This window comes from Heterodontus francisci, chromosome 15, assembly GCF_036365525.1.
Source record: "Heterodontus francisci isolate sHetFra1 chromosome 15, sHetFra1.hap1, whole genome shotgun sequence".
Classification (NCBI taxonomy): Eukaryota; Metazoa; Chordata; class Chondrichthyes; order Heterodontiformes; family Heterodontidae; genus Heterodontus; species Heterodontus francisci.
In genome coordinates, this window is record NC_090385.1 from 23,234,928 (window position 1) to 23,258,668 (window position 23,741).

The 23,741-nt window shown below is 44.9% G+C and overlaps 1 protein-coding gene across 3 annotated transcripts in view; it reads left to right on the forward strand.

The window, feature by feature from the left end:
* col4a5 (collagen, type IV, alpha 5 (Alport syndrome)) overlaps positions 1–23,741 on the forward strand; it is a 289,160-nt gene that overhangs the window by 146,122 nt on the left and 119,297 nt on the right. For all 3 annotated transcript variants that reach the window (XM_068047230.1, XM_068047229.1, XM_068047228.1), the window contains 16 exons: positions 1,954–1,998; positions 3,231–3,293; positions 3,382–3,435; positions 5,343–5,369; positions 5,474–5,554; positions 7,666–7,728; positions 8,607–8,642; positions 8,733–8,774; positions 9,573–9,662; positions 11,236–11,289; positions 11,376–11,435; positions 14,647–14,691; positions 18,568–18,621; positions 20,160–20,201; positions 21,514–21,604; positions 21,712–21,747. In XM_068047230.1, the coding sequence (XP_067903331.1) occupies positions 1,954–1,998; positions 3,231–3,293; positions 3,382–3,435; positions 5,343–5,369; positions 5,474–5,554; positions 7,666–7,728; positions 8,607–8,642; positions 8,733–8,774; positions 9,573–9,662; positions 11,236–11,289; positions 11,376–11,435; positions 14,647–14,691; positions 18,568–18,621; positions 20,160–20,201; positions 21,514–21,604; positions 21,712–21,747 (883 nt within the window). The remainder of the gene's footprint in view (positions 1–1,953; positions 1,999–3,230; positions 3,294–3,381; positions 3,436–5,342; positions 5,370–5,473; positions 5,555–7,665; positions 7,729–8,606; positions 8,643–8,732; positions 8,775–9,572; positions 9,663–11,235; positions 11,290–11,375; positions 11,436–14,646; positions 14,692–18,567; positions 18,622–20,159; positions 20,202–21,513; positions 21,605–21,711; positions 21,748–23,741) is intronic.

Genomic DNA, 23,741 nt, shown 5'->3' on the forward strand with positions numbered 1-23,741 from the left:
AAGACATACGGCATGCTTGCCTTCATCGATCGGGGCATAGAGTATAAAAATTGGCAAGTCATGTTGCAGCTGTACAGAACCTTAGTTAGGCCACACTGAGAATATTGCATGCAATTCTGGTCACCACACTACCAGAAGGACGTGGAGGCTTTGGAGAGGGTACAGAGGAGATTTACCAGGACGTTGCCTGGTCTGGAGGGCATTAGTTATGAGGAGAGGTTGGAAAAACTCGGATTGTTTTCACTGGAACGACAGAGGTGGAGGGGTGACATGATAGAGGTTTACAAAGTTATGAGCGGCATGGACAGAGTGGATAGTCAGAAGCTTTTTCCCAGAGTGGAAGAGTCAGTTACTAGGGGACATAGATTTAAGGTGCGAGGGGCAAAGTTTAGAGGGGATGTGCGAGGCAAGTTTTTTACACAGAGGGTGGTGAGTGCCTGGAACTTGCTGCCAGGGGAGGTGGTGGAAGCAGATACGATAGTGACGTTTAAGAGACATCTTGACAAATATATGAATAGGAAGGGAATAAGAGGGATATGGGCCCCGGAAGTGCAGAAGGTGTTAGTTTAGGCAGGCATCAAGATCAGCGCAGGCTTGGAGGGCCGAATGGCCTGTTCCTGTGCTGTACTGTTCTTTGTTCTTTGTTCCAGAAGGCATTTAATTAAGTCCCACATAAGTGACTGTTAACTAAGGTAGAAGCCCATGGAGTTGAGGGCAAATTATTGACATGGTTAGGAAGTTGGTTGAGTGGTAGGTGACAGAGAGTGGGGATAATGGGTAAGTACTCCAATTGACAGGATGTGACTCGTGGTGTCCCACAGGGATCTGTGTTGGGGCCTCATTTATTCACATTATTCATTAACGACTTGGATGATGGCATAGTAAGTCATATATCCAAATTTGCTGCTGATACTAAGTTAGGCGGCATTGTAGACAGACTAGATGATAGCATAAAATTACAAAGTGATATTGACAGACTAGGTGAGTGGGCAAAACTGTGGCAGATGGATTTCAATGTGGGCAAGTGTGGGATTATCCATTTTGGACCAAAAAAGGATAGAGCAGGGTACTTTCAAAATGGGAAGAGGTTAAGTACAGTGGATGTCCAAAGAGACTTGGGGGTTCAGGTGCATAAATCTTTAAAATGCCACGAGCAAGTACAGAAAATAATCAAAAAGGCTAATGGAATACTAGCCTTTATATCTAGAGGATTGAAGTATAAAGACACAGAGGTTATGCTGCAGCTGTACAAAACCCTGGTTAGACCCCACTTGGAGTACTGTGAGCAGTTCTGGGCACCACACCTTAGGAAGGATATATTGGCCTTGGAGGGAGTGCAGCGTAGCTTTACAAGAATGATACCTGGACTACAGGGGTTAAGTTACGAGGAGAGATTACACAAATTTGGCCTGTTTTCGCTAGAATTTAAATGGTTAAGGGGTGATCTGATCGAAGTCTTCAAGATATTAACAGGAAAAGACAGGCTATATAAAGATAAACTATTTCCACTGGTTGGCGATTCTAAAACTAGGGGGCATAGTCTAGAAATTAGGACCAGAACGTTCAGGAGAGATGTTAGGAAGCACTTTTTCACGCAAAGGGTGGTAGAGGTTTGGAACTGTCTCCCACGAATAGCAGTTGAAGCTAGAACAGTTGTTAATTTGAAATCTGAGATAGATAGATTTTTGTTAAACAAAGATATTAAGGAATATGAGCCAAAGGCAGGTATATGGAGTTAAGCCGCGGATCAGCCATGATCTCATTGAATGGTTGGACAGGCTCGAGGGGCTGAATGGCCTACTCCTCTTCCTATATTCCTATGCTCCTATGACTCGGATACAACTGATAATTTTCTGTCTCTTAACTAGCCATGTGATTATAGAGCAGGCTATCAAAGTGACACCGGTATATGTTTGTTCCTGTTAACTTCATCTTTGTTTCATGGTTTGACAGGGGCCCCCAGGTCTCCCAGGCTTTCCCGGAACCCCTGGTGTTCCGGTAAGTATTAACTATTTTAGCATCATACTTCAGCAACCTTTTTTAGAAATATCTGCTAAGTCTAATGGTGTGCTTTTCACATTGATTGAAAAGAAATACTTTTCGTAAAATTAAACTCAAATGAAGTTACACATAGGAATGATCAGAAAAATGAACAGAGCATTACTTTGGTTTACTCACAGCCAGCCCCATATCCTCTGGCCTTCCCTTTTCTATGTTCCTAAGCCCTGAGTATATTTTAAAAAATTTCTCCCGTGTTGAATTCAAGACTCGTTGCACAGTTCTGTCTCGAATTTTCCTCAGACCTCAAAACTGTGGAACTTCGATCCACTTTCAGTTTCCCCTCCCTGCTGCATTCTTCAGGCTTTTTAAATCTAGCCTAGACCTACCCTAATCAATACTGGCTCATGCACTCCTCTGCTGCCTCTATTCAACCCTGGTGCTGGACTGAACAATGGAGCTCTGGGTCCTTCAGCTAAGGTTCTCATAGGGTAAAAGCAACAGGAAACCAGAAGCTTGGGCTACTTTTATACTGCCACTGTTTTGTATTCCAGGAGTCCAGCATCTATAAATTTTCTCCCAGCATTTGCAATGGCAAATTTGTTTCCCTTATCCTAGTAGCAGATTTGTAGAGCCATTTTATTTGTGTCTGTTCTTCTTTGTGGAATCGAGTCGCTCAGTATCAGTAGGCTGCTCTATGGAAAGGCACGTCATCCAATCCTCTCCTCACCTGACAATCAGATACACACACTCTTCCAATAGGATAGAAATCCGAATGATATTTGTTTCTTTCATATACCCTTCCTAAACCAGGGGTGCTCAAGTCAAGAGGTTGCCCAGTGAGAGTGGTTGCCTCAGCATACCGCTCATATCAAAACCATGGCCTTCCAATCTGGGGTAGCCCCACATACGCATATACCAAATAAGCCATTGGGAGTGCTTATTTTGACTATAAAGTATAACTTTGTTCAAATGTATGTGAGCCTGTCCTCTCCATCTGGGTGACTGCGCCCCTCTACACGTGTGTTCATGCCCTTTGACCTATGTCATCAGTTAACAGTGTTCGGTTCTTTGCCCGCCGTCCCTCAGTGAAAAATAAACATATACAAAACATTGAACGAAAAATGTTCTAGGCTTGTTTGAAAATATACCCTTTTCCTCTTTTACATCCCCTCTTCTTTTTATTTGTAATGAAGATGTAACATTTATTTACTCTCCCTTTTACTTTAAAGGGGTTACCGGGTCAAGATGGGCCTTCAGGTCCTCCAGGCATCCCAGGTTGCAATGGAACAAAGGTATGTTCTTCTCAAGTAGTTTTAATTCTTTTTATTTTGACTTTTAAATATTTTCAAATGTCCATGAATCTTTGTTTCTGTCGCACAGGGAGAACGAGGCTATCCAGGTGGTTCTGGAATTCCTGGAGCACAAGGTCGTCCGGTAAGTGAAACAAACATAATCTACACTGTTGTAATAAGATAATTGCATGTTAACATGGCTCTGTTCTGTTTGTTTGTTTTTATGCATTAATCGGGTGGCTGCTAGTGGTCATGGCTACAATCCCGTTAATACCAATATTCATCTAATATAGAGAGTTGATTCAAACCTGCAAAGTGCTGAGGGGCAGAGATACTGAAAAGCTCGACTAGATTCCATTTCATCATCCCTGTATCAGTGGGAAAAACTCTAATTTTTCAAGCCTTTCTTTAGAGCTATGGTATTCCAGTGACTCTTCCCTTCGCCTTTACCAAGGCTGCAGGCCTCAGCAGCCAACATCCGCTGCTCTCCGCCTATTTCCAGGTGCTAGACTCTGCCAGGGGATGGGCCTACGCTGGGAAACGTTCGACCAATTTAAATCCAGGCAGGTAGACGTTACCTCAGATAGTGTTCCCTTTGGTGTATTCTGCACCCACCTGGTTGGGGATGGGGAGAGGAAACAGCCCCATTTTTCTGGATCTGCCATCTGTAGGCCCACTCCGCTAAACTGCGTCCTTCTCCAATCTCCTGCTTTCTTCTTTAGAGTTTGCCGTGTCTCCTAATTTGGTTTCATCAGCAAACATCACTACCCATGTGCCACCCATCTGAAATACATCCATTTACCTCTTTAATAAATTTTAGATTTCGTCGCTGCACTTGGGGTGTGTTGGCTGGGGACCCATAATATAACCAGCTTTAGGTATTGATCAAACAGAATGGTAGAGAATGGTTGTACAAATTGTTTAATTTGGGGGCCAACAAGTAGCCTTCCAGCCTAATCCCACTTTCCAGCTTTTGGCCCGCAGCCTTGCAGGTTACGGTGCTATTATAAAGATTTCTGCCTCTGCCACCCTTTCAGGCGGAGAGTTCCAAATCCCCACCACCTTCTGGGTAAAAAATAATTCCCCTTGAATCACCTCTAAACCTCCTACCTCTTGCCCTAAATCCTGATAAAAAACAACTGGGAACAGGGTGTCTGTCTGCCCACCTCAACCAGGGTTTGAAGACCTATATAAAGAGTGGATATGTGTGTGGCTCAACACAGCACCTGTATGCCCTGTTTGCCAGTCTGTCTGGGGGAATCTGCCACTCCCTGAAGTGGTGGAACTCCTAAGTGCAGCTTAGTACTTTTTAAATTATTTTGTGGCAGGCAGATTTAGCTTTCTTGGAGATATTTTCTCACCCAAATATATTTCTTGCTTCTCTGGGTAATAGATCAGACAGATGTGACCAGCCTTACCCATGTTGCTGTGAAATCAGTCACTAGGACATGTGCCAGGTCAGCCTCAGGTGACATCTGACAATTTGCCCCTTGCTTGGGGTCTCTGCTTGCTGCTTCCTACAGAGCTGAGATCAGTAACTCCACACCAAGAAGGATTGTAAGGTCCTAACAATTGTCCTGACAAACAAATTGTCCTGCATTCTGCTGTTCCAATGCATTAATGTGTTTATTTCAATGTGTTTACAGCTTGTGGATTTACAATTGCCTTCACAACCCATGAGCTAGTTAAGGGGAGAAAGGGTCCCCAGTGCCAATTGTTATCAGTGTGCCCTGAGAGGATTGTGTACGTGTCTGATGTGTGCGCATCTGTGTGTGCGTGTCCGTATACATCTGTGTGTGTATATGTCTGCGTGTGTGTGTCTACCTGTCAATCCATACTCACCCCAGTGAGAGTCATTGCCAGCAACAAAGAAAGGATGAAAATTGGGAGGAAAAGAAAGCTCAAAAACAGCTGAGTATTGTTTGCAAAAATCAATGGCAAGCAAGTACCAAGAAAGTGAATAAAATGCTACGGCAGTTGAGGAAAAAAAAACTTCTCTTGAGTCAAGGGCACTTTTATATTTTGATGAACATCTTTTTCCTTTTGCAGGGTCCTCCTGGGCTTCCAGGCCAAAAGGTAAGGTCTAAAACAGTGAATTGTTCATTTGTTTCTTGTTTGTTTGTACTGTTAGATTCCAATTCATTTTAATCACTTCTCTTTTTGCGTTTCCCCTGCATTAGGGTGACCCAGGCGTGGTGTTGTCATCGCAGTTGCCAGGGCAAAAAGGAGATCCAGGATTACCCGGTTACCCTGGAACGCCAGTAAGTAGCAGAGTCACTTGTCTTTGTTCTCTAGATAAGTTTTCAAGTGGCTTTCAGTGCATGTTCCTGTGTGTTTATGTGGACATGTATGTGATTGATCATTTGTGTGTTACGAGACGGAACATCACCACAAAAGGTAACTCTTAAAGGTCAAACTATTAACAAAAAAGATTGATTTAAAGGAGATTTCTCTCATTCAAGCCAACAATTTGAATACACAGTGTCTCGTGGAGGCAGATGTTTTGTGAATTTTGCATTTAGAGTGATGAAGGGGTTTTAAAACATGGTAAAATGTTACTACTTTCAGTGCAGACAGGTGCTATGGAAAGGTAAACAAAGGGTCTTGATGCTCAGCGGGACCAGTTAAATAAAAATAGTGGCTTATTAAAACTATAAAAATTTAGCAATGTCCCTGGGTGAAATGGGAGCTTCTATCTGATTTGTGTGTGTAATAGTTGTATTTCCATACTGGTTGCATGTGTCGTGTTAGGTTCCTCTCTGCATTACTTGGACAGGAATGATCTGAAGTAGGCAACCTCAGTGTATGGTCTGACAAAGCCATTGGAACTTTAAGATGTAACTAGGACCTATTCTGAAACTGGAAGCAGTGAGAGAGAAAAGAAATACAAAGAAAAACTGATTGTTGGAAGTCTGAAACAATAAACTGAAAATGTTGGAAATACTCAGCAGGTCTGGCAGCATCTGCGGAGTAGGAAACAGAGTTAGCGTTTCAGGTCGATGACCTTTCATCAGATTGAAAGATAAAATATGTTATCATTTCAGGATGGAGACCTGTTGTCAGATCAGGCCTGAATGTGATTATTATTGCAAGAATTCCTCTTTGGTTTGCAACCATTAGCTGCACTCGGGGCAAAAACTGTCGTGTATACCTTGCACTGAAGGGAGACTTGCTGTGCGTGTGCCTTGGACAATCAATGTACATATGTATACCAGGATTTTGTTACTCTGTGTAGCCACTGTGGAGCCTGCATGCGCTGTGGACATTCTCTTTAGCGGCAGTAGGGAGGGCTGCTCGGAGGTTGAGAGGAGAGGATGATTGTAAGCCTGCTAGCTCAGAAGAAACCAAGCAGAGAGACCAGGCAATTAAAATCACCCGGGAGATTTACTCATCGACATCCCACTCCCTTCCCACAGTCTTCAATTTTAACCTGCTCATGTGTGCAGATGGGAACGACATCTAAGGAAACCGGCTGGGTCCTTTTAAATATGCAGATCAAGCTCCAAAAATGTCATTGGAGCCCAACTGCTATTTTAACCATGTATTGAGTGGGGAAGCTTTTGAACCAGATGAAGGGGCACTTGGGGACAGAGGAGGCTCAAAGACGACTTTTTAATTTTTAAAAAACTTTTCTTGGGCTAAGAGGAGCCCCCTTCTATAAAATCGCGCAGTCTTCCCGAAACCTCTTTCCTTGGGACTTGCCTGAGTGCCAAGAACTGCTCCTTCAGTCCCCACAGCAGCCTCCTGTCCCCACATTCTGCTTCTCCCTACAGGCCTCACGCTGCCAAAGTCCAGGTTTGCAACTTGCCCATACTCTGCCTGTCCGATCATTCCCATGCAGAGTTAAAATGGTGCTTTAAAGTACTTTGATATTTTCCTCAGGCTAATATTTCCAGTAAACTGGTCAGTACATGGCATTCACTGTCTCTGAAGCCAGACATTGGTTTGTCGCTGCACCAAGTTGACTCCACCCGAACTACAAGTCAAATTCATCCCAACAAAGGACCTTTTAACTTCACTATTGGACTCTCTCATATCCTCTGTTTACAAACAGTACATGTCTAACCTGAATTTCTTCTGCATCCATTCACATGCCTATTTCAGCTACTGCTTCAGACCCCAGCCATTTACTTCTGTCTCCCTTCTGTCCCTTCCCATCGCTTACGATGTTGTTAAAACCAGAAGAAATCTTCTCCAATAGTTAAGGTAGATGAGAAGCTATGTTACTCTGTGACTAAGTGGTAGTAAACCTGACTCCTGAGTGTTTGATGTCGACCCTTGCAACATGAACTTGTACAGTCTGCTGAATTAGTGTTTCAGGTGATGAATATCGGATGGAGATGCAAAGCTAATAAATTTCTGTCTTTCACAGGGTCCCCCAGGCGTAATCGGGGTGCCGGGCGCAATTGGCCCAGCTGGTCCTCCAGGTCAGCTGGTACGTAAAGTTGTGGCAAAGTTCAAACTGTCCCTCTACTCACCCCCTACACCTGTGTACATATCCCTCATCACTGGTGATTGGTCACATTTATTTCTTCGAAGTACAACCAAAGACTGATCACCCTCACTTTAGAATGATCTCTTTTGGATGTGCAATTCTCAGCACATATGAAATGAGTACAGCCATGCCAAGAAATCTAGTTAGATAGAGAGATACAGCACTGAAACAGGCCCTTCGGCCCACCGAGTCTGTGCCGACCAACAACCACCCATTTATACTAATCCTACATTAATCCCATATTCCCTACCACTTGCCCACCATTCTCCTACCTACAACTAGGGGCAATTTACAATCGCCTATTTACCTATCAACCTGTAAGTCTTTGGCTGTGGGAGGAAACCGGAGCACCCGGTAGAAACCTACGCGGTCAGAGGGAGAACTTGCAAACTCCACACAGGCGGGACCCAGAACTGAACCCGGGTCGCTGGAGCCGTGAGGCTGCGTTGCTAACCACTGCGCCACTGTGCCGCCGTTGTGGGACTTCAGTTGTGGGAATGCAGTTAACGTAATTGCCGGGGATGGAGTCTGCTGGGGCAAATTAAGAACTCCCTCTGTGCCAAGCTTAGTTGATACATTTAGTTCACAAATTCTAGGATTAACAAAGATGGAGATATCTGCAGCTTGCACATCTTTTCCAATTAAGAGGAGTTGTAGGAGTAGCTGGGGCAAGGCAAAGTTTGACAAGTACCCACTATTATCCATTTTGAACTGTGATATTTGGTCACTTGTAGGACAGAATTCAGTTTGTTGATTTGGGTTTTATGACCTTACCGTGTTACAATCATTTACCGTAAAAGTGCTTCATTTTTTTCCAGGGTGCTCCTGGTTCTCCCGGTCAACCTGGACCAAAGGTAAGATGGCTGAAGGAGAATAGACTTTTTGTTAAATTGAGGAAAGTTTACATAGACTCACTGCTTCTCCTTTTCTCCATTTTGCTATAGGGGAACATGGGTTTGAATTTCCAAGGACCCAAAGGGGAGAAGGTAAACACAATGCTTCATTTTTTTCTATTAGTAATTGTGATGTGGTGTCATTAATATTAATATACCTGCTTCATAGTCTGTGGCTAAATGAGCTGTAGTTCCTTGCCAAGTATGGTTCATACATGTGAGAGGTTGCTTGTGGTACAGTAACTTACAGTCAGACAGTAGTTCTTGGATAAAACAAGACCTCGGAGCCTGAAAAAGGGAGAGTTAGGCACCAATCTGGAAGTAAGGGAATTTTAAACAGTTGAGTGAAGGCATCTTGGAGGCGATGGGTTTTCAGAATGTTTATTTTTTAAGGCAGTTGCAGTGCAATAGAGTTGCAGAGGGCAGGAACCTCAGGGCTGAAAGCCTACTCCTGGTGCTAAACAGTAACTCGGGATCAGAAGAATGGAAGGATGCAAACTTGAGGGTATGGCTGGTGAAAATTGCCCAGATAGCAGGGACAAGGATCTGGAAGTCACCTTGCAGGAGGCTGGGGAGCCAGAAAAGGTAGGTGATGATGACGAGGCACTCCACCGTTCTTGCAGTTAAGTGCCTCTCCTTACTGGAGTGAGATGTGAATCTAGAGGCAATCAGTGGCAGTGTCTATTGATGACCTGCTAGTGTGGGGGCTGGGGACGACACAGTGATTTCCACAGAAGTCCCCAAAAACCTACATAAAGCATTTATTTGAAAAACTTACATGTTCTACCACTGATCTATCTGTAGCTCTAATAGTAGGCTGTCAATGGTAAAGGCCAGGTGTATGATCCATACTTGTACTCTGTTTAATAATTTCATGTCTATCTTGTCCAGGGTGATCCAGGTCTTCAGGGTCCCCCAGGCCCCCCAGGACAGTTAGAACAGCTGAATTCTCCTGGTGTAGATTTCCAGAAAGGAGACAAGGTAATTGTTTCATCACTTGCCATACACTCTGGGCTTCTACCTAGCTGCAAAGGAGTTGACAACAAATACTTTCTTCCAGATTGTTGCCTGGGGAGAGGCAATTGAAAGAATTCACCTCATGGCAGGCAAACAAGAAAAAAGTTTCTCTTTGACACAGGAGCCTTCTCTGACACCCCCTGCCCCATGCCCTGATCACAGGAGTGTCAAAGTCAAATCTAGCCCAGGCCAGGTATGAAGCTAGGATCTTCCCAACCCCTGTCTCCATTTCAGATTTGCAAGTGCATTTACTAATTGAGACAACGGGCTGGATTTTATGCACCCACTGCCGCTCCCGGCGGCGGGCGAGAAAATGGCAGGCCGCACACCGCCATGCCAATGTGATCTTCCTCGTGGCAGCCCATGCTAATGACCCAGTGGGGCCACCCTCCCCCAATCATGTGGAGGGCTGGGCTCTTCGAAGCCAGCAATGGCGTCAGCTGCCTGTGCGCAGGCTTGGCAGCATTTTTAAAGGGCAGCCAGCTAATTGACATTTTTAAGGTTATACCGCCCCCCCCACAGTTCTGATCAGAAATCTGCCGTCCGTTTCCCACCCCCCAATAACAATAAAATTCATTATTTGCCCTTTCCCGCCCCCCCGTCAAAACACTTACCTTCCACACTTCACTTTCACCCCCCCCCCAAGACTTAACAAAATGCAGAGGTCATCCTTTCTCACCATCCCCTACACTAGTGGTGAAAATTTGACCTCGTTTCCTCCCCCCATGTTAAAAATCTTAAGTTCCCCCCTTCCCCACCACTACGGCGCCTGCTTTCCCCAGAATTGAAAGTGAAGGTGCAGGAGTACCGGCTGCCGCTCAGAAGTTTGCAGCTCGACGGTAAGATTGAAGTTGATTTTGTTCAACTGTAGGCATTGTGGTAATTTGAATATTTAAATCCTGGTCCCGTCACCCAGCGGCGGGTGTGGCTGCCGTGGAGCCTCACCGCTGTCGGGAAGATTGGACCCGGCTGTCCCTGCGTCGGGCACCGTGGCCGGCCACTGCTGGAACAATCTTCCAACACCCCCCCCCCCCCCACTCCCCCACTTCCAAGAAGCCCAATGTTGGGAGCTCTGTAAAATCCGGGCCAACATCTTTCAACTTAGTTTCGAATACAATGGACAGTAAAAATAATTTCAGCACAGAAAGCGCTAAATCTTCCGACTTTGTGCACCATTTAAGAATCGTACTGAAGGAGTTAAGCAGTTTTGAAGATGCTGCCTTTCGGGTGAACTGTTAAACTAAGGCTTCATCTGCCTGTTAAGGTGGGTGTAAAAGATCCACTGGTGTCCCAGCTAACATTTCTCACTCAGCCAACAACACCAAAAACAGATTATCTGGTCACTCATTAATGTGCTGTTTGTGAAGTCTTGCTGTGCGACAATTGGCTGCTGAATTTCCCTATGTAATGACAGTGATTGCACTTCAAATGTAATCCATTGGTTGGAAAGTACTTTAGAATGTCTGTCTTTTTTCTTCAAATAATAGTGTTCATGTGGGCAACGCCTAAAGATTTGTCATTGTTTTGTTCTTGCTAGGGTGAGATTGGGCCACCTGGCACACCTGGGGAGAGGGGTTTCCCAGGCTCTCCTGTAAGTATGGTGTACAGAGATTAAACAAAACATCTCCTGAATATTGCTGTCGGTCTGTCCCTTAGTCCATATTCTATTTGTTACAGGGTCCCTCTGGCTTTAGTGGCAAAGGCGAGAAGGGTGAGCCTGGAGACCCAGGAAAGAGAGTAAGTAAGAAAAATCAAACAGGAGTGTATGAAGAGCTGTTGAGCGGTTACTTGCTTAGCTGGTGCTGGTGGGTTAGAAATGATAGACAGCAGTTTCTAGCCTGGATGAATTTGGGACTGGATTTTGTGTAGGAGGCGGGGCTTCTGGCGCCAGGCCGAAAAGGTAAGGGGAACTCCACCTCTGCCTTTTCCTGCGCCCCGCCCCCAGGAGCAACCCTCCAGTCTTTTTCCATCAAAGTTTCACAAGCCGGGATCACTTTAAAGTCAGGGATCCCGCCTCTATAAGCTGCCGGCCAATTAGAGGGCTGGTAGCTCAGCAGTAATGGCAGTGCCACTAGGAATGGTGGCCAAAGCCGGTACTGCAGAGGCCTCAGACCCAGGCCCAGCAATTGAACTCCAGACCGAGGTAGGTGATGCGCAGCCGCTGGGGCCAGTCTGGAAGGCCCCAGCAAGGTGGGTTGGGAGGGTAGTGAAGAGGTGGTCGTGCAGTGCAGGGGGAGGGGGATCCTGAGGGGTGAAGTGGTTTCCGGGGGGAGGGGGATCCTCCGTCAGCCACGCATTGCCCACAGAGGAGGGACTCCCCCGGCCCAAGCTCGCAGGGAGGCGTCTTCCCCACATGGTGGAGGTGCCGTCACTACCCCCCCACCCCCACTGCCGCTGGTAAGATCCCAGCAGCAGTGGGAAGAGGCCCATTGTTGGCCACTAATAGGCCAGTTGAGGGCCTCAATTGACCCCTCAGGGCGGGAAGGCCTTCGTTAGCCTATTCCTCCCCCAGTAAGATCACTTGGCGATGGGGACACTACAAGCCATCCGCCACCTGTTGCAATTCTCCATTCCCCCTCCCATGCCCCCCAACCCGCCTCCGGCCCTGCCTCGGGGGCCCATAAAATCCAGCCCTTGGTATCTTGGCCATTTTTGGAAAAGATACTAGCACTAGACAATTTTAAAATCCAATATGATTCTAGATGAATCTTTTATGATTTGCTTAAATCTGTTCTGTGTGATGAGATTCTGTCAAGTGGCAGTCAATTTAAAGGCCTGCTACTTGATGGGACCCGATGACATGTGTCGGGTTCGGGTTGGGTTGGGTCACACTTCCGGGTCCGGCATTCGGGCTCAGGTCAGGTCAGGCCGGAATAGACACGCTGTATCACCACCTCAGGTAAGTGACTAATGTTAATTTACTTTTTGGACTTTAAAGGTGGTTTTGTTACAGTTATTTTAAGCTTGTGCTGGTAAGAAACAAAGTGAAAAATGGAAGGTAAGTTAACTGATTGTCGGGTCTGGCGCAGAAAAAAAAAGAAGGACTAGGGCTGGTCGGGCTCGGGGTCGGATGGGGTTCTGTCGGGCTCGGGTTGGGTCTCATTTGCAGGCCCGAGCAGGCCTTTAGTCATATTCATGCTACCTCTCCTTGTTTACCGATTGGCTCTGTGCCTCCAGCTGTCTGAGCCTGAAGTTTGGGAATTGCCTCCCTATACCTCTCCACCTCGCTACCTCTCTCACCTCCTTTAAGATGCTCCTTAAAGCCTATCACTTTGACCAACCTGTCCTAATATCTCCTATGTGGCACAGTGTGAAACTTAGTTTGATAATGCTACTGTGAAGGGCCCTGGGAAGTTCTACTATGTTAACGATGTTATATAAATGCAAGTTGTTGTTGCATGATGTCAAAGTAGCTCCTTTGTAGTTAAGCCCAGTGCTGTCCCACTGGCCTCTACATTTGCTGTGACCTATCTGCTTTTGAGAGGATCTCATCCCTAAATTATTTCACTTCCAGTATTATACATTTATACCAATATTGAAGAAATCACTGCCAAGGAGGTGCTGGGAATGGGGTGGGAGGTGCACATTGTCGACTAAGAGTAAATACAAGGAAGTTTGAGAGAGGGATACTTGAGAAGAATAAACTGTTCATTGGTTACTGGGAAGTTTGAGGCAATAGGGATTTTTGTGTTCTTTGCTACAATTGTACAGGGCTTTGGTGAAACCACACCTGGAGTACTGTGTACAATTTTGGTCTCCTCATCGAAGGAAGGACATACTTGCCTTGAAAATGGTGCAGCAAATGTTCAGTAGATTGATTCCTGGGATAAGACGGTTGTCCAATGAGGAGAGATTGTGTAGAATGGAGCAGTACTCTCATAAATTTAGAAGAATGACATGTGATCTCTGATACTTTTAAGATTCTGATGGGGCTTGATGGGGTAGATGCTGAGAGGCTATTCCCCGGCTGGAGAGTCTAGAACTAGGGGGCAGAGTCTCGGGATAAGGTGTCGGCCATTTAGGACTGAGATAAGGGGGAATTTCTTCACTCAGAGGGTTGTGAATCTTTGGAATTCTCTACCCCAGAGGGCTGTGCATGCTCAGTTGTTGAATATATTCAAGACTGGGATCGATAGATTTTTGGAATCTAGGGGAATCAAGGAATATGGGGATTAGGTAGGAAAGTGGAGATCAGCCATGACATTCCTGAATGGTGAAGCAGGCTTGGGGGACCGTTCAACCTACTGCTATTTCATACGTTCCTATTTTTTCCAGAGGCATACTGAGTCCAGTGTTTGATTTATTTAGTATTGTATGTGCACTAATGGACCTCTTATGGTGTTGCTCATAGTGAATTGAAGGGTCTGTTCAGTGGGAACTGTGATCTCTGCTAGGTTCGGTGGCGGAGTGCATTAGCGCGGGTGTCTGATAAGTGGTTCAGGAGAATGTGTTGGACTGCTGCTTGCTGGGCTGACACTCCCCAATGGGTGGCAAAACACCAGGAAGACCTAGACCTGAGTGTCAGCATACTTTTTAACATCACGCTGACACTTGACTCTGTCCTTAACTGATGTCCACTCACATGCACTCTCCAGCAGATGTTGCCTTGTTATTCTATGCTGTAGTGGTCACGGGTTTGAAATGTGTTAATTTCGTGTAGTAAAACATCCCAAGACCCAATTCAACGATAATCACTTTGGTTCTGTAATGATGTAACAAAGGATGATTTCCTCTGCAGAAAATAAGGAAAATTTCAGGGTAAAATGGCCATTTATATTTTTCTATACAGTTTGATATAACGTAAAACAATACAATTGTGTAAGTGTCTTTGGATGATGCACAATCAGAAAAACTACATGCCAGTCGTTAACCTTTCCCTGTTATGTACTGCTATCATTGTTTAAACATTTGTTTCCTGAATACATTTCTTCTATTTTTGTTTAAACAGGGTAAACCTGGTAAAGATGGAGAACCAGGCAGCCCAGGATTTGATGTAAGTACCTGCCTGCTTAATAATACTGAGGCCATATTATCTGAAGGTATTCAGGCATCTATAATGTGCAAGAGCTGAAGTTTTCTCAGAAACTTGGCATCAGCAGCCTGTGTTAGAAGCTTGGAGAAAGAAAACTCTTTCAACAGGATTTCTATTTAATTGGCTGGCACTGTTGTTCAGGGAGGGACAAAGCGCAGAAGAGCAATAGTTATAGGGGACTCTATAGTCAGGGGCACAGATAGGCGCTTCTGTGGACGTGAAAGAGACTCCAGGATGGTATGTTGCCTCCCTGGTGCCAGGGTCAAGGATGTCTCTTAACGGACAGGGGGCATTCTGAAGGGGGAGGGTGAACAGCCAGAGGTTGTGGTACACATCGGTACCAATGACATAGGCAGGAAGAGTGACGAGGTCCTGCAGGGGGAGTTTAGGGAGTTAGGTAGAAAGTTAAAAGACAGGACCTCTAGGGTTGTAATCTCTGGATTACTCCCTGTGCCACGTGCCAGTGAGGCTAGAAACAGGAGGATAGTGCAGCTAAACACGTGGCTGAACAGCTGGTGTAGAAGGGAGGGTTTCAGATATCTGGACCATTGGGATCTCTTCAGGGACAGGTGGGACCTGTACAAGAAGGACGGGTTGCATCTAAACTGGAGGGGCACAAATATCCTGGCTGCGAGGTTTGCCAGCATCACTCGGGAGGGTTTAAACTAGTGGGGCAGGGGGGTGGGAACCAGAGCAGTAGGACAGCAGGTGAAATAAATGAGGGGGAACTAGTAAATAAGGCCAGTAAGACTGAGAGGAAGAGCAGGCAGGGAGATGTTGCTGAGCACAGCGGGACTGGTGGTCTGAAGTGCATTTGTTTCAATGCAAGAAGTATAACAGGTAAGGCAGATGAACTTAGAGCTTGGATTAGTACTTGGAACTATGATGTTGTTGCTATTACAGAGACTTGGTTGAGGGAAGGACAGGATTGGCAGCTAAATGTTCCAGGATTTAGAAGCTTCAGGTAGGATAGAGGGGGATGTAAAAGGGGTGGGGGAGTTGCATTACTTGTTAAGGAGAATATCACAGCTGTACTGCGGGAGGACATCTCAGAGGGGTCATGCAGCGAGGCAATATGGGTGGAGCTCAGGAATAGGAAGGGTGCAGTCACTATGTTGGGGGTTTTCTACAGGCCTCCCAACAGCCAGTGGGAGATAGAGGAGCAGATATGTAGACAGATTTTGGAAAGATGTAAAGGTAAACAGGGTTGTCGTGGTGGGTGATTTTAACTTCTCCGATATTGACTGGGACTCACTTAGTGCTAGGGACTTGGATGGGGCAGAATTTGTAAGGAGCATCCAGGAGGGCTTCTTGAAACAATATGTAGATAGTCCAACTAGGGATGGGGCTGTACTGGACCTGGTATTGGGGAATGAGCCCGGCCAGGTGGTCGAAGTTTCAGTAGGGGAGCATTTCGGGAACAGTGACCATAATTCCGTAAGTTTTAAGGTACTTGTGGATAAGGATAAGAGTAGTCCTCAGGTGAAGGTACTAAATTGGGGGAAGGCAAATTATAACAATATTAGGCAAGAACTGAAGAATATAGATTGGGGGCGGCTGTTTGAGGGTAAATCAACATCTGACAAATGGGAGTCTTTCAAACGTCAGTTGATTAGAATCCAGGACCAGCATGTTCCTGTGAGGAAGAAGGATAAGTTTGGCAAGTTTCGGGAACCGTGGATAACACGGGATATTGTGAGCCTAGTCAAAAAGAAAAAGGAAGCATTTGTAAGGGCTGGAAGGCTAGGAACAGACGAATCCCTTGAGGAATATAAAGACAGTAGGAAGGAACTTAAGCAAGGAGTTGGGAGGGCTAAAAGGGGTCATGAAAAGTCATTGGCAAACAGGATTAAGGAAAATCCCAAGGCTTTTTATACGTATATAAAGAGCAAGAGGGTAACCAGGGAAAGGGTTGGCCCACTCAAGGACAGAGAAGGGGAGCCAGAGGAAATGGGCGAGGTACTAAATGAGTACTTTGCATCAGTATTCACCAAGGAGAGGACTTGGTGGATGATGAGCCTAGGGAAGGGAGTGTAGCTAGTCTCAGTCATCCCATTATCAAAAAGGAGGAGGTGTTGGGTGTCTTGCAAAGCATTAAGGTAGATAAGTCCCTAGGGCCTGATGGGATCTACCCCAGAATACTGAGGGAGGCAAGGGAAGAAATTGCTGGGGCCTTGACAGAAATCTTTGCATCCTCATTGGCTACAGGTGAGGTCCCAGAGGACCCCTTGTTTAAGAAGGGTAGCAAGGATAATCCAGGAAATTATAGGCCGGTGAGCCTTACGTCAGGGGTAGGGAAATTATTAGAGAGGATTCTTCGGGACAGGATTTACTCCCTTTTGGAAACAAATGGACTTAATAGCAAGAGGCAGCGTGGTTTTGTGAAGGGGAGTTTTTTGAGGAAGTGATGAAGATGATTGATGAAGGAAGGGCAGTGGATGTTATCTATATGGACTTCAGTAAAGCCTTTGACAAGGTCCCTCATGCCAGACTGGTACAAAAGGTGAAGTCACACAGGATCAGAGGCGAGCTGGCAAGATGGATACAGAACTGGCTCTGTCATAGAAGACAGAGGGTAGCAGAATGGAGGGATGTGACTAGTGGTGTTCCGCAGGGATCAGTGCTGGGACCTTTGCTGTTTGTAGTATATATAAATGATTTGGAGGAAAATGTAGCTGGTCTGATTAGTAAGTTTGCGGACGACACAAAGGTTGGTGGAGTTGTGGATAGTGATGAGGATTGTCAGAGGATACAGCAGGATATAGATCGATTGGAGACTTGGGCGGAGAAATGGCAGATGGCGTTTAATCCGGACAAATGTGAGGTAATGCATTTTGGAAGGTCTAATGCAGGTGGGAAGTATACAGTAAATGGCAGAACCCTTAGGAGTATTGACAGGCAGAGAGATCTGGGCGTACAGGTCCACAGGTCACTGAAAGTGGCAACGCAGGTGGATAAGGTAGTCAAGAAGGCATACGGCATGCTTGCCTTCATCGGTCGGGGCATAGAGTATAAAAATTGGCAAGTCATGCTGCAGCTGTACAGAACTTTAGTTAGGCCACACTTAGAATATTGTGTGCAATTCTGGTCGCCACACTACCAGAAGGACGTGGAGGCTTTGGAGAGGGTACAGAAGAGGTTTACCAGGATGTTGCCTGGTCTGGAGGGCATTAGCTATGAGGAGAGGTTGGATAAACTTGGATTGTTTTCACTGGAACGACGGAGGTGGAGGGGTGACATGATAGAGGTTTACAAAGTTATGAGTGGCATGGACAGAGTGGATAGTCAGAAGCTTTTTCCCAGGATGGAAGAGTCAGTTACTAGGGGACATGGGTTTAAGGTGAGAGGGGCAAAGTTTAGAGGGGATGTGCGAGGCAGGTTCTTTACACAGAGGGTGGTGAGTACCTGGAACTTGTTGCCGGGGGAGGTGGTGGAAGCAGATACCATAGAGACGTTTAAGAGGCATCTTGACAAATACATGAATAGGATGGGAATAGAGGGATACGGACCCCAGAAGTGCAGAAAGTTTTAGTTTAGGCAGGCATCAAGATCGGCGCAGGCTTGGAGGACCGAATGGTCTGTTCCTGTGCTGTACTGTTCTTTGTTCTTTGGTCTTTCGGTCTTGAGATTCCTGAGGCACCACCAGATTTTCACAGAGTTTCATGATTGCCTTGTAAGGGCTGGAGCTTCTGTCTCACGTCCTATGTCAACTTGTCCTCGATATATCTGCGAAAAGTAGCTATCCTTCATTTGTCTGCTGGCAGGCACATTCTGGGAGCACCCAGCTGTCAAGTGAATGCACAGTAGTCGTAAAGAGATTCCATGATTTGTTTGCAGGGTCTCCCAGGGAATCCAGGTCGGTCAGGAGCACAAGGCAGAGATGGACCCAAGGTAAAATTACATAGAGTTGTACAGTGCAAAAACCGTTATATTTTGGGTAGCAAAGTCATTTTGTCAGCATATTGATGTCAGCTTTCTGGTTGTTGAAAATTACCGTGACTATGCGCTGTTTTTCCCTGAAGTTGCTGACTCATTCTGGGCTAGCTGGGCTGAGATACCTTTCCCAAATTGGCAGCTCTGCATGTGTGCATATCAAGCTATTTACTGTCGGGGCATCAATCACCCTGTCCTCACTCAAATTCCACACAAGTGTACTTTTCAACAGGTGTTACGGGCTAGACCTCAGGAGCAGGAACCCTCGCTGTTTGTTTTCTCCTCGCTTTGTGCCAGGACTCCACAAATAACTGTCGTGTCTTAACATCCATGATCGCTGGCATTATCAAACCAGGGGCCTACCTTGATTTGATGGCTCCACGCCACACTAAGTAGTATATTAACTCAAAACATCAGAGTACTTGGCTTTTCAAACAAAATTCATGGAAAATGTTAATGCGTGCAAAATTTTGGCAGAATAGAATGATAACTGGAGCAATTATTTAATCAAAATGTGACTAAAAATTTGAATCAGTTTGTGTGGTCAAGTTTTTGCTCATGGTTATTTCCTGATATTGCCTATTTCAAAAGTAAACAGGTGATTTGGTAGTTATAAGTAATACATGAGAGTGTGATGAGAAATTGGGATGTTCTCTCGACTCAAGTTGGCTGTTTCTTAAACTACAGTCCAATGTGCTCTATTGGGTCTTGGCCTAGCCACTGGAATGAAGTAAATTGCTGTCAAAAGGTGAGGGCAGGAAGGATTTACTGCTCTACAAGAACACAAACAACCATTCACACCTCATCCAGTCACATCTTTTGTTTCTTCACTTGACTTTGTACCATGAAACCTTTTGTCATTGAATCTCTCCTGCCCTCCACCCTATCACAGACCTTCCCCTTCTTCCGCTACTCCGCTCCTTTCACTTGCTTAAAACCTATTCTATTTCTAACTTTTGCCTGTCCTGATGAAAGGTCATGACCTGAAATGCTAACTCTGTTTCTCTCTCCACAGATGCTGTCTGACCTGCTGAGTATTTCCAGAATTTTCAGTTTTTGTTTCAGATTGCCAGCATCCACTGTATTTTGCTTTTGTCGGATTTACTGCTCTGTCTGTTTAAATTGAACTTTAGTCTTTGACTGGGTACTTAGTGATCCATGAACTCCATGGTTCAGACCACTGATAACTGAAACAGAGAAGGATAATGAGTTTGTGGTATTTGGCCTGCATAGGGTGGGAAATTAATTGCAAACACACAAAGGATTAGAGAGGAGGATGGGCTTGTGAATGAAATGGCGATATGGGGTGAGTCGATAGTTTAATGGGCTATGATGACATGAGAATGAGAACTGATGGAGTTCAGACATTGATGAGCGAACTCATCTATTTTAAATTAAAAGATAGTTATAATTAAAATCTTGACATTTTTACATAACCTAAAACCTGTTTTTTAATTGGGACTTTTACATCATTAACATTTTTTTTCTGTAAACAGGGTGACAAAGGAGAACATGGTTTCCCTGGGCCTCCAGGCAGTGTAAGTACCCAAGCCTGAATATTCCACATTGATATTCCAGCTATTTTAGCTATTGTAACTTTTGACACTTCACTCTTTAACTTGATTAGACAAAGTAGATCCAGTTAATCACGTCACAAAGTTCTGACAATTAAGTTTTTCTTGAGGCAAATATTGCCCACATTTTACACCTGAATAGAGTTCTGTAGGCAAAATGAGAATGTACTTTTTTTTTCCTGGTTTGGATCCCGTCCTGGCTCAGTAGATGAAAGTCGCTGGTGTTTCAAACCAAATGGGGAATTAAAGCTTTTACACGGAGGATTGGGTAGATCAATATTGTTAGAATGTCCTTTTACTTGTAAGGGATTTAAATTTGAAAGTAGGCTGGACAGAAGGATGGAAGTCCCTCTTTCCTCAGCAGATGGAGATCTCATGTAGGGTGAGTTAGGGCAAGATTGTCTCTTTTTGTTGTAATTTTGCAGCACTGCCGATTGGTACAAGTTATTTAGCAACAACTGAAAAAAGTTATCCATATTTTGACTACTCTAAATCAGAGTAAGAGGTCTGGGCTAGCACAGTGCCCTTTCACTTCTAGAATCTGGATTTAAATCTAGCCCAGGACAATGGGATGTGACTGCCCTCTCTTTCTCAGCTGTCAGAGCAGATCCTAGTGGGCATGAGGCTACAGCAGAAAATTGCTTGCAATTTGGCATAAATGTACTCTGGATTGAGAATCATGTTGAGAGAAGAGACAGGGCCCAGTTTTCATTCAATGAGGGCAGGGTGTTCCTCTGAGGCAATGAACACAGGTTTTAGGGGGAGAAATTCATTGGCCTAGTACCACTTCTAGCAGCGGTACGCAGACTACATCGATTCCCCGGGGGAAGACAGTGCCACTGACTACTACCTGTCTGGCCTCCATGCGTTCATCAATGATATCCATGAAAAATGTGTGCTGTCTGCCACTCCCCCTAGGAAATCAACATAAGTCTGTGTAGTGCCGCTAGAAGTGGTGCTACACGAATGAATTTCTCCCTGGTATCCTTTTAATTTTTGTGTGTAGAAGTGCTTTAATGCAATGGCAGAAAGGTCGAGCTGAACCAAGAGAAGTTGATTGAATTCTCACAAAGTGTTTCACCGCTGAAGAATAGACAGTCGAAGGATTTTTAAAAAAAACAGTAATGTATAGTTGTCGAGCATATTTATAGTGGAAATTTTATTTTGCATTTAACCCATGATGTTACTTACCTGGGAGTAACTCCAGCCAGTGACACTTAAATCTTCAAATAATGTTGCTGCCAATTTTCAAAAAAATATTTTGCCTTTATTCCAGACTTTTCCAAGACCTGGTGTGACAGTTGGACAAAAAGGTGACCCAGGTTTTCCTGGCTCTCCTGGACAAAAAGGAGACCGAGGCCCCTCAGGTTACTAAACTTTTTTCGTACTTGTGAAAAGCATGAACATCCTTTTCCATTAAAAGCTTTTATTAAAAAATTGACTACATACTAGCCAGTTGGTTCTTTTCTTACAGGCTTTCCAGGGGAACCAGGAGCACGTGGCCCTCCAGGTGAGGCACAGCAGTTGTATAGATTTTTAAAAAAACATTTTTTGCTTTACAAACTCATACTCAATGCCTATTCTTCAGTCCAAATAAACCTGAACTTTCCAGAATGGGGCGAGGAGGGCTGAAAATCCGCAGATTATAGACTGCAAGCTATCCGTCATTTACCTTACAATGGAACAACCTCAAAGCTGATGGCACCATCCTCCAAGGCTATATCATTCCTGCCAGCCACAGCTGACCCTACTCTGCAAACTGAGGCTTAGATCTATATCAAGACATGCCCAGATCTGATAGAAAAAACTTAACCTAACCATCGTTCTGGACATTGAACAATTTGAATTATTTCCAAAACTATTTTCCGGTGAAAACATGGCAACACTTAACCAAATACAATCAGCTCTGTTTTTGCCACTAACAACATTGAGAGAATCATTCAGCTGGGTTGAGTTACCAATCCTATTTTCCCAGCAGGGAGCTTTGATTATTGAGAGTGGAGGTTAGAAAACATTCAGTTCTTACTCCCACAGGGAGCATGGGATCAATTAATTTACTCTTGTTTAGTTTAGTTTAGAGATACAGCACTGAAACAGGCCCTTCGGCCCACCGAGTCTGTGCCGACCATCTATACAAATCCTACACTAATCCCACACTAATCCCATATTCCTACCACATCCCCACCTGTCCCTATATTTCCCTACCACCTACCTATACTAGGGCAATTTATAATGGCCAATTAACCTATCAACCTTCAAGTATTTGGCATGTGGGAGGAAACCGGAGCACCCGGAGGAAACCCACGCAGACACAGGGAGAACTTGCAAACTCCACACAGGCAGTAGCCAGAATTGAACCCGGGTAGCTGGAGCTGTGAGGCTGCGGTGCTAACCAATGCGCCATTTGTAAGTGCAAATTGGAGCCACAGGAGCAATAGAAACAGGAGTAGGTCATTCAGGCCTTTGAGCCTGCTCTGCCATTCAATTAGATCATGGCGGATGGGCACCTCAGCTCCATTTTCCCACCTTGGCCCTATATCCCTTGATGCCCTTAGCTAAGGATGTTCCCCTCTGGCTGGAAAGTCTAGAACTAGGGGTCCGTCTCAGATAAGAGTTCAGCCATTTAGGACTGAGATGAGAAGATTTTTCACTCGAAGGGTTGTAGATCTTTGAATATCTGTATCCTAGAGAGTTATGGATGCTCAGTTGTTGAACATATTCAAGACAGAGGTCGTTAGATTTTTGGATACTAAGCGAATTAAGGGATACGGGGATAGTGTGGGAAGGTAAAGTTGAGGTAAGAGATCAGCTGTGATCTTACTGAATGGCAGAGCAGGCTCAAAGGGCCGAATGGCCTACTCCTCTTATTTCATATGCTCTAACAAAGACTATCGATTACAGTCTTGTAAGCTCCAAGTATCTTGACATCCACATTCTTTGGGGGAAGAGAGTTCCGGATTTCTCCTATCCTTTGACTGAAAAAGGTTCTTCCTGATTTCCTTCCAAATGGCCTAACTCTCATTTTGAGATTATGTTCCCTTGTCCTAACATGAGTGAGCAGCACAAGTAAACAGACTTCCAGTTCCATATGGAACCTTGTGCGTCCAGTCAAAGGAAAGGCCAGGCCTGCCCACTCTCCATCACCCTTTCACTGCCTTGCTAGGATTAGCCAACTCAGCTGATTTGGTAAATCATCTTTTGATAATTGCAGAGCAGCTGTAATGAGTTACACTTACTCATTCTGCTTTGTTCCTTTTTTTTTGATTCTCTCTCCTGATTCCCTAAGTACAAACTGAGTAGTGTATTCCTACAGAAATGAGGAATTGTAATTAAGATTTGACCAGTAAGCAAGCCAGTCCTCATCAGCTTAAACTGTTGTGTTCAGTAATGAACATAGACTGGTAGTACATAGAAACATCGAAAATAGGAGCAGGAGTAGGCCATTCGGCCCTTCGAGCCTGCTCCGCCATTCATTATGATCATGGCTGATCATTCAACTCAGTA